This window comes from Synchiropus splendidus, chromosome 1, assembly GCF_027744825.2.
Source record: "Synchiropus splendidus isolate RoL2022-P1 chromosome 1, RoL_Sspl_1.0, whole genome shotgun sequence".
Lineage (NCBI taxonomy): Eukaryota > Metazoa > Chordata > Actinopteri > Syngnathiformes > Callionymidae > Synchiropus > Synchiropus splendidus.
The window spans coordinates 51,674,770-51,685,899 of NC_071334.1; the positions used below are offsets into that span (position 1 = coordinate 51,674,770).

General features: G+C 41.2%; 1 protein-coding gene across 1 annotated transcript; it reads left to right on the forward strand.

Moving 5' to 3' along the window:
* Positions 1–5,226: 5,226 nt before the first annotated feature.
* Positions 5,227–9,859, forward strand: LOC128750289 (receptor activity-modifying protein 1-like). The gene is made up of 3 exons (XM_053850643.1): positions 5,227–5,373; positions 7,476–7,614; positions 9,084–9,859. Exons 1-3 carry the CDS (start codon positions 5,319–5,321, stop codon positions 9,337–9,339), a joined length of 450 nt encoding a protein of 149 aa, XP_053706618.1. The 5' UTR covers positions 5,227–5,318; the 3' UTR covers positions 9,340–9,859.
* The last annotated feature ends 1,271 nt before the right edge of the window (positions 9,860–11,130 follow it).

The following is an 11,130-nucleotide window of genomic DNA, read 5'->3' on the forward strand; positions in this document are numbered from 1 at the left end:
CTGTGCCCGCCTCCGGAGTGTGATTGACACCTCACTGTGTCTGTGGAAACGGCCACACTTAACATCAGGAGGCTATTATTTTGGCATAACGTCGACTTCCCTTCAGCGCCTCTGAAGGGCTATCAACTCTCCTCAGGCTGTCGGCCAGAAATGAAAAAAAAAAAAAAAACATCAGTACTTTCTTTCCGACATCACTCTGTTTTTTTTTTTTTGTTTTTTTTTAACATTTCCAAATAGTTTGAAGGTCACACCCTCGCGAAATGATTGGGTCGGGCAGCTGTTGAAGACAATAGCATACGGAAACATGCCTTGCTCAACCCTTGTAAACCAGTCGGGAGATGACCTGCGTGTCTCGTGTCACCGGAGCTACCACCCAGTCAGGACAGATGCTGAGCGTTACACTGACACAACATCCCTTCTACAACCTGTTGTCTCATGGGTGCTTTATGTCAGCGCACACACAGGACTGTGAGAGCCGAAGGGACCACAGACCTTAGCTGACTGAATATAGCAAGACAGTCCTAAATTCACAGAGTGTCTTACTAACAGAAGCGTTTTGGGAGAAGCATTTTTTTGTCCGGGAGCAAACACGAAACAAAACCCAAAAGCCTGAAACCATATCAGAGCTCCCTGGCTTCACAGCAGATCCAAATAACCAACCTTAAACCAAACAATGCCTCGACCATGCTGGACTTAAACCACCATAACAAGTCTTGCTAACGGAACTAACTGAAGCACAAAATCGCTCTCATAAGGGATTAGTTCAATACCAGAATATACAGAATATAGCAGAATATACAAAAGCTGCACAAACTGGTGTGTGGGTTATTGAATATGTTATTGGAATTTAACTAGAAATGAATAATAATAATCATAAATGTATTCCCAAAATATGAATATAAAAAATGTCATTTGTGCATAAATAAATAAATCTGTATCGACTCCCGGCGGATTGGAGAACCTTGGACATGGCTCATATACACTGTATTGTACTGTATGTAACACAAAAATGTGTTCAAGTCCTTCAAATGTCAAGACATGAAATGATGACTGCAAACATGTTTGGCTGAAGGGAGGATGTCAGTCACTAAGGTTTTATTTCATGTGTTGTTTTCAGGGTGCCATAGAATATAATGGTCATAGTAAATAAAAGTGATCAACATGGATTGCTTTGTCGATTTCTTTTTAGAACTCTACCGGTGCTGCTGGACTGGCGGCAAGAGAACTGAAATAATTTGGATTTGAAAACAATTGGTAGGTGCAACCAGATGGTGCAGCAAGCCAGGGTGGGGTAGTGGTGGCTGTGTTGTTTTGGTTTTGCTTCTAATTCTATTTTTCATGACAGACGTTTACATGCTTTGTGTTCTCTTTTTGTGTGTGTTTGTGCTTGTCCAAATGTCCAATTGAATGGCGGTGTTTCATCTTCCAGCTGCCAATAAATCATAAATCAATCAATCATTCTAGCGATGGCATTTTTTTTTTATTTGTGGAACTAATGGTCTGTCATTTTTGTTCAAATGTGTTTCTCCATCTTGAAGATATAACCATGATACTCTTCGGTATGTGGTTCAAAGGAGAGACGCCAGATGATTTCTGAATTCATTAAAATGCCCAGATTTGGGCTCTTTTGTTCTAAAATTGTGTGACATTCCACGCAGCTTCATCGATCGAACCATCATTCTCAGTGCCGACACGGTCGGCCCAGTGATCGCCAGGTCACCAGTGCGAGCGGGCTCCTGCTGGAGCTGTAATTGCTCATTAAATGAGGTTATTGTTGAGGACAAAGCGGACGACAGTCGAAGAAAAGTGTTGGTTACATTGGATTGTTGGAATTTTTCAACACAATTTTCAACCAGACATAAAAAATTTTTGGTAATAAATGTTAGGACGGGTACAAATGTTTTCACGGACGATAAAAACCCGACCTTCAAATCCTTGAGAGAGAATTGATTCTGATGGTCATTTGGCAAACGGACGCTCAGTCGACCGGAGTTGACTGCAACGTGTTTCCAATCCTCTGCTTCTCTCTGGTGGAGAAACTTAATAACTGCCTTTACATGACGCTGTGTGCCCCGTCTCTCTCATTTACTGAGGCGATTTAGGTGTTAAAGGGTCGCTTTCATCATTGGAATGTAATAGCATTACAATGAGCCAAAATCTGGGTTTTTTTTAATGAGAAATAAAATATGATGGCATAAATATTTGTATTTATAAACACGTCTTCTATTCCACTTAGCGGGGAGGCTCATGGGGGTGAGCGGTGCCAAGACGAGGGACACCCTGGACAGGTGGCCAGTTCATCACACATATAGGCAAACAACCATTCACTCACACATTGACACCTAAGGACAATTTAGAGCGCTCAATTAAGCTGAACCTTTTGGATTGTGGGAGGAAACCGGAGTACCCAGAGAATACCCCCACACGCACAAAGAGAACATGCATACTCCACACAGACAGGCCACTGGTCTGCGGTCTTATTTGTTTATCTTCTTTAATGTATTTATAGCAGTCTGAATCATAGTCATTCATTCGCACATTTGATTCCCAATATGAGAAGGTCAGTGTTGCGAGTCCTTGAAGTCCTAAATTTGCATTTTGCGGGCCTAAAGTGGGTTGACATTGTCAAATTTCCTCCCAGAGGGATCGATATTTTGACCTCCATCTTTTTAGTCAGAACTCCATTATATAATTGTGCAATTATATTGTGTAAGAACAAGGTCAAGCTCAGACATGAGTGTAGCACAGGGACAGAAGCTTGGAGACAGTGGAAGTCAGTGAGGTCAGAGTGATGATGGTTTGGACACAGTCATCGACCTGTTGGTCGAACGAGGAAAGGACAGGGAGAGCTAATGAAGTTCATGCATATGGTAAGTGAGGCAATGGAGAGGATAGGTGTGACTATGGAGGATGACTAAGAATAGGTCAATGTGGAGGAGGATTTTCTTGGGCCTCCTACTGGAAAATCTGAAAAGACGAACAAGGTCCTCTCTGTGGCTCAGATACTTCCTCGTGAAATTCTTCACCGATGCCCATTTGGAACCATGACACAGAGGAGGGAAGCTGATGCTTGCCAAGGGGCAGCATCTACCTGTAGTCTCTTGGTGCAGTGACTCTTAACCATAGGGCCCGGGCCCATGTTTGGGTCGCCAGCGCCTCCTTGAGGGCCACTAAATGTTTTTTATTGTTTTACACCTTTGGGCCGTGAGACGCTCAGTTTTAATACATTAGCCACATGTGGTGGCCGTCGTGTGTCACTGAATTGACTTGACAGCTCCAAATCTGTGATAGCTACCAACTATGGAGAAGTTCTTGAAAAGTAAAACATGATAAAGAAAGTTATGTCGCACCCAACAGTAAAAACGGTTCATGAAAGCACCTGTCAAAGCAGTTTTGAAAATTAATTAGAACATTTTCTGGCAATATTTGCATTTACACTTTATTTATGTCTTTTAAATATATTAGTTTTATTTTATGATATTTAGACATGGTTTTATTATATTAATTTTTTTCCCATTTTTTCAACAGTTTGCGCGAAGTGGTTTTTTTTCCTTTGTTTTTCTTTAGTACATTTGATGAATATGACTTGCACCTGATTTTGCTGTTGGTTGGTTGACTTTTCAATGAAATAAATATATTTGCGATGATCACATGGTTTCATGTCATTTCACAAGGTTTTGCTTGTTTGCGTGTAAGCATACTATATATGGTTGTTGATCACAAATGAAATCAAGAGGAATCCGTTCTATTGAATGGGGCCCCGGGTCATTTGTTCTGGGAAAGGTGGGCCCTTAGATCAAAAAGGTTGAGAGTCCGAGGTAGTTAGAAGTCAATAGAATTGAGTGAAGTGACTGTATATCCACGAATGTGTCCACTCTCCTCCAATACATTGGCGATATGTCATATGACAAGTTACATAACATTTGCCGAACTATTACTATTATTATATGCCTAACTAACTATATCACATGGTGTCTTAAATCTTTATACAATTCAAATTTAGTTGATATTTCTTTTTACATTCTACAGACATTTTGGAACAGTGATTGTGTATAGCTGCACGCAAACCTGCGTCTTTATTAGGTCCCTTTTTGTGTTGTGTATTATTGTCAGTCATTTGTATGTAACAAATGAGTAGTTTTGTCCTATGAATAGTTTTGAAAAAGCATAGATCCCTCTTGCGCTTTGCATTTCCATGAAGGGGTCAGAGCTTACATGACATTGGAGGCCTCTTTCTGTGGCCCTCCCACGAGGACAGGAGAGGAAACGCACGCTCCTCAGTTGTCTGCACGCAACCTTCCGCTCTGACCAGTGCAGCTCACACAGTTGCTCGGTGTGTGAGAGCTCCTAACCAGTGATGGGCAGATGAAGGTACAGGATTTTCAGAGCCCCCAGATGGCGCCCTTGGTTTAAAAATGATGTGACGTATCATTGAAATGGTAGTTCAAATACAAGGATTTTAGGTCAGAGTCTGTCATCTGGTGGCCTCTGAAAATAAGGACACAGTTTCATGAAGGAAGTTTCAGAGAAGATGATTAACTTTGTCATTTAATAGCATGTTCAGCTTAGTCAGTCGTGCCCAGGTGCTTTCACACTGGTGTCCACTTTCAATCCATTTCTGTTTTCATTGGTGTTGGACTCAGTCGTTTCAGTTACATTAGACTGAGATCAAAACAGATCGATCATGCAATCGTCGATGGAGCTGTCAGACCAGAGACTGACCATCACTAGTTTCACTGCCAGGACATCTGAGCAGTTCAAAGTTAAGGGATGAGCTGAAGAAACCCGTCGCTTTTACATGGCTGGTGGCTTTGCTCGATGTCAAGACTTTGACATTGCTTACATTACGTCTCTATAGGACCGGTATCTTAGAGGCTGTCTTTCAGAAAAGTCATTTAACTGTGTCTACACAGGTGGTGAAGTAATATTCCCAACATGAAGCTTACATTATCGGTGTGTGCAAATCTACACCAATGTTACTGTGAAGAAGCCCATATCGGTCAATAGTTTCAATGGAAGTCCAGTGTTGTCTTTAGCACCGGAGCTAATTTTGGGCTGTGACATTGTGTTGTCCTCCGTCAGCAGCTCGGGAAAGAGAGGGAATCAGATGACAGAGTTCTGGGCAGAGAAGGCGCTCACCACTGTGAGAGGTCAAGGATCGCCCTGTGGTTCGCCGCCTTCATTGCAGTGTTGTGGCTAGTTTTCTTTTGCATATGATTCAGACAAAGACTGGAACTCATTTCAGATACTTCTGCAACAGAGTATGAGCTGCTGATATTTGGATGATTGTGAGAGGTAGATGTTGACTTCCTTCCAGCATGGAACCAAGGACCATGTTCTTCTTGAAAACTGGACTTCTGCTGATGATTGCTGGTAAGTGTTTTCTCAGCATTTTGGTGTGTCATTTGTACATCGATCTGTGGAGGAATTCATTTACCTTTTTAACACTGGACCTATTGTACATGGACTAAATAAGTGCAGGCACAAGGCAATGGGCAAGTGGAAAACTGGAGTAGGAGAAGTCTGAGCCTCAGACCCATGTTGGATGTGGACAATAATAAAAATAAGAAATAAAACTACAGCACCATATGCATCTGGGAGCCATTGACAACCAAATGAAACCGCTCACTAAAAATGGAAACATTTCCTGACAGTATGAAGGTCACAAAGGTCATCCCTATCTACAAAGAAGTTCACAAACAAATCTTGAGTAATTACTGATCAACACGGTATCAGAATCAGTAACACTTTATTCATCCCAAGGGAAAATTTGTAAATAGACCATGTTGACCATGGCATACTGGTCTAAAAAAATTCTCATTAGGTAGTGATGCGCTGATGAGGCTTCATGAAACAGTGTCCTAATTTTCAGAGCCCACCAGATGGTGCTCTTGGTTTAAAAATGATGTGAGGTTTCATTGAAATAGTGGTTTAAATCCAAAGAATTTACAGCAGAGAGCGCCATCTGGTGGCCTCTGAAAATAAGGGCACTGTTTCATGAAGCCTTATCAGCCCATCAATACCATGGGGTTACAGGAAATTTCGCAGCATTTAAACAAGGCAAACCTGAAGCAGTCAGTGATGGCTGAGGCCTGTAACTTCAATCTGAGTGAATAAAGATTGAAAAGTTCTCCTCGCTGGAGGAGGCTCTAGTTTCATAATTTGGGCATGAGAGAGACATGGAGAGCAGATTTGACAGATTCAGATTCTGAAGAGGACGAGTCGCACTCTGATGAACATCATACACTGGAACAGAAAGTGACAGGCGGAAACAGAGCTCCTTCGGCGTGTGGAGACAGTGAGTCTGTTCAGCCACCAAGCTGCACATTCTTTGGTGCGTCCAGAATTTGGTGACGGAGGAAGCAGGAATTTTAAAAAGCAGACGTCTCATAGTCAAAGACGCAGGAGAAAATACAGTGTGAATAGCAGCAGTGGTGTTAACAGTCCTGCAGTAACAGCCATCATCATCATCAGAGATGAGGAAGAGTATGTCCAGTGGATCTCATCTACCCATCTCATCTACCTATCACAAGTGGACAGCAGCTTATCCTTGACAATTAGTGTGAAGAGATAAGGTGGAGTATCAGAGGTGAAATATCTGGGTTTCAGTATTCAGAAGAGCAGTTCACATAGAAACTGCTCATAACAAACAGCAGAATGAAAATATCGAGAAAGCAGTACTGTATATACTGAACAAATGGAGTGAACTGGAATGAAAGAGCGTTGAGAACACTCTAGTACTGAAGTGTCCAGAGCTAGAGGAGAGCGAAATACTGGACATGAGTGAAGGGGGTCTTTCTGACGAATATTACACTGGGCTCACAAACCATTGCTTTGTTACGTGATGCAGCCCCTGAAAGGCTTGCTCCTACATGACCAATAAACCCGATGAACAAACTCAGCGTGCTACAGCTGAGTAAATAGGACACGTAGCCAAGGCTCCATGGCGCCGTCATCAGATGTTCAGAATGAAGAAACAGCATTTCCGGCGATAATGCTGGAGTCAAGAACAGAAAAAAAAAAAACATCAACAAACACGGCATCGATCTTTCCGATTCGCAAAGGCTTAGACTTTATTTGAATGTCTATGTGCAGTGAGCATACTGTGTATTCAAACATGTACCAGAATCAGGTGTGATCATGGGCCATAAGCCCAGCTACCACTTCGCACCTCACTCCTTCCTGTGGGAAGAGGAAAAGAAGTACAAATATGAAAGACAATCATCACAACAACTTTGCATACTCAGCATTTGTGATGGGATGATGAGGCTTCGTGAAACACTGTCCTTATTTTCAGAGGCCACCAGATGGTGCTCTCTAAAATCTGTGGATTTAATCAACCATTTCAATGAAACCGCACATCATTTGTCAACCAAGAGCGCCATCTGGTGGCCATTACTAGTGAGCATGAAACTGGAACTTTATCACGCCGTCAAAAAGTGTGTGACATCTATTTCATGTTTGTGTCTCTGCAGTGCAACTTCTGCCACCAGTGAATGGCTGCAACAAAGGACTCTATGAAGAGCTGATCACTGAGCTTTGCTTGGTAAAGTTCAAATTTGACATGCGATCTGTGGACATGAGGCTGTGGTGCAGCTGGCCAGACACCACTAAGTAAGTACGTTGTAATGTATGAAACAGCTTTTCTCAAAGTGACAAGGCAAATGATGACTGGGGCAGGTTCAGTCATTCAGGTAGCACAAACCACAATGACTCAAAACTACTGTTGGACAGCACTGAATATGACAACTTATACAAACCAGATAGTTCAGATCCTCTTGAGTCTTCAGAATGACGGGTTGTGTGAGAGTGGATGGAATAAATGACTTGGCCGATAGTATTCCTGTGAGGGTCCTCTGAGCCACTGCTCAGTATCAAGGTCCATCCATTCCACACGATATATTATTGGCATATGTCTCTATTTCCCCTGCAACCTCTGTGCTATACTTAGCCTTGCTAAGCTGACCGGGAACTCAAGAACATTTTCCAAACCTTTGGGAATGTGACAGTAAATGCACGTGGCGAACATGGTAAAGTCTGAACTCCATCAAAGATCATATTCTATCTGGAATGAACAAAACCTATTGTGCTAACTTGTAGCTTCGGATGTGGCCACATGTTCCCTCACACTCATCTCAAGTTACGTGTGGAGTCTCAGTGAACACAACACTCAAATAAATAACAGCAGCTGTCAGGTCTGAAATGGGAAGGGAATGCAAGGTCATGTAGCCGAATGGAGAAAGCTTTAAGTCGAGTGACTTAAACTCACTTTACTGCTTTCAGTTTTGCCACCTTTAGTGTAGTGTCTAGTGGGATTTGTGTATTCTGACCTCGTTTTTTTTTTTTTGTGAGACAGGTTAGTTTTACCCGACTGCCACACAGCACAGATAATGTGACACAGCACTGTGGTGTTGATGAGGTTCAAGACAGATTCTCATTTTCAGAGGCCACCAGATGGCGCTGTCTGTTGAAAAATGTTTGGTCTTAAACAACGTATTCAATGAAAACTCACATTAGTCACGGGCTGTTGAGGCTTCGTGAAACAGTGTCCTTTTTGCAGAGTTCACCAGATGGCGCTCTTTTCTCTAAAATCTTTGGATATAAGCAACCATTTCAAAGGATCATTTTGAAACCAAGAGCGCCATCTAGGGACCTCTGAAAATGAGGGTACTGTTTCATCAACCCTGCAATACTGTTTCACGATACCTCAACGACCCATCACTGCTGAGCAGGGTCAAGGTGAATATATATATAGTTTCATTCTAATACAAGTAATATTTTTTTATATTCACCATCTACATTTTGCTGATTTATTTATTTATAAATAAATGAGTAAATGAATCAACAGAAATCAATGACTAAATGCAGCTTGACTCCCTCGTGAAGAGTGAAAAGACAAGTTCATGATTGCGAGAAAAGCCTCACAGGATGTCTTAGTTACGTGAGGACTTCCATCTGAAGCCTGGGGACATATATTTTTTTTCCAACTTCATTTACTTTATTATTTCATCACGAAACTGAATGCTGTCATTGGTCAGTATGCATGTAGAATTTATTGCTCAGATGTGTTTTTCTGACTCCAGGATCTACGAAGAGTTGACCAATTGCACCTTCCAGATCGCTTTAAGGATGGACTGTGTGTGGCCCGGACAGATAGTGGACCGCTTCTTCATCCAGATCCATGAGCACTACTTCCATGACTGCCCACTGACGGGTCGACTCTTACATGACCCCCCCATTGGAGTCCTTGCACCATTTATTGCAGTACCGGTGCTAGTCACGTTACTCATGACTGCCCTGGTGGTGTGGAGGAGTAAACGCACCGAAGGAGTGCTGTAATCTTGAAGATCTGTGAATAGATTTATTTAGTTGAGTTAAAGTATCGCCCCTCACATATGAAGAAGCACTTTCACATGTGGCCAGTCAGCAGCTACAGTATATTGGTTGTGATTTTTTTTTTTAATCCTTTGAGAAGAATGTATTTAGACAAAAAACACTCACTTGCATTTCTGTCCTTGTGGAGACATTGTGTGACACACACACGCACATGCACACACAAGCACACAAAATTGGTGGGTTTGTTGCAGGGAGCAAATAAATGAAAATGATACAGTATGTTACATAATCACAAAAAATGTGATTCTAAAGTTAAAAAAAAGGCTTTGAGTTTTGACGTGACAAAAAAATCACCAGAGCTGAAACCTGAAGCACAGATTTGTCTGCAACCAGGACAGTCATAGTGGTGAACTGTTCATTTTACATTCAACCAGCCCACACACGGTTTAATAGTGAGCTACAGTGACATGAGTAATTTCACTATAATTATAATATATTTCCTTCTTTTTTTTTACCTTGCCACATGAACAACATCATATTCATAGGCCGAGCTGTTACTCTGATATATTTGCATGTTTTTAATAGTGATGTAAATAAAGTGTTTTATTTTCAATTGAGTGTATGCTGAGGACAATTCATTACTTTCTCGTGGCTGTGAACAATGAGATGAGTGCAATGTTCACTGAAGAATGAACGGATGTATTTTGTTGACACGTTTCACTGGTGTGAAAAGGAGGTTCTGAGTAGTTCCTATCCACAGTCTGGGAAAAAGCAGGTCGGCACAAATTGAAGTAATTGTTTTTATAAAGTTGCAACTAGTTGCTATGTCATATTAAAATAACAACACTGACAAAAGTAGCCGAAGCCACTTTTACAGCCAAACCTTACATTGACCACAAGGGGGCGCACAAAGTCAGCATTTAAAAAAATCTTCCGTTTGTAAAAGGTACATTAATGTGGTCTGCATTTCACTTTAACTGAAGTACAGGCGGCAGAAGCTTATTATATGCTTCAATACGAGACACACTCGTCATCGCATGTATAAAATGTTGCATTTTGAGAGTATATTATTGACTCCATCTCCTGTATCGTGCACAACCGTCCCACATTTTTGGAATGCTGTTCTGAGATGCTTTTTTTTCTGTAGAACGAACTACATTGTTTTGTTGTCGCCATTGTGTCGCAAAGATTCGTTTATAAAGGTGAAAATGGCTTCATGAAGGGCTGAGAGTAATGATCTGCAGTTGGGTTCAGACTCGATCCCGAGTTAACTTCCATTAATTTAATTCTCTGTTTCATTTGTTTAATATATTTATTATATATTTATATTTTTTAAATCACTAGATTTTTTTTTTTTTTTTTTACCTTTGGTGTGGTGGATTGTGTGAAAATGCTTGCAGGGTCCTAGAATGCCACCTCACGCACGCGCTCATCAGTGCAAGCAGCAGATGGCAGTAAATCCTCATAAATATAACAAAAGAGCTTTACGTATAGTTGGAAGTTTTTTTTTCTGTTCACGATAAGGTGACCAATGAGAAGATGTTCATAGTGAAATTATCACTTGTGAAAAAAGACCCTGGAATTGAGAACAGAGTGAACACAAAACCCAATAATTCGGAATTATTAACTTAAATAATTAAGATATTACAGCAGATATATGGCCAGAAAAGTGGTGGATGACGAAATAAATAACTCAAAGCATCGCGATTGACATGAGGCTGTTTTGAATAAAACCAACGATTGTGCATTTCCCTTTAATCAATGAGCATTGATCCGCAATGTTTGCCTGATCAA

Excerpts from the sequence above, each read along its gene's own strand:
- LOC128750289 (XM_053850643.1), top strand. The coding sequence starts at position 5,319 with ATGGAACCAAGGACCATGTTCTTCTTGAAAACTGGACTTCTGCTGATG. Across the intron at positions 5,374-7,475 it reads ACTTCTGCTGATGATTGCTG|TGCAACTTCTGCCACCAGTG; the intron begins GTAAGTGTTTTC and ends GTGTCTCTGCAG. Across the intron at positions 7,615-9,083 it reads AGCTGGCCAGACACCACTAA|GATCTACGAAGAGTTGACCA; the intron begins GTAAGTACGTTG and ends TTCTGACTCCAG.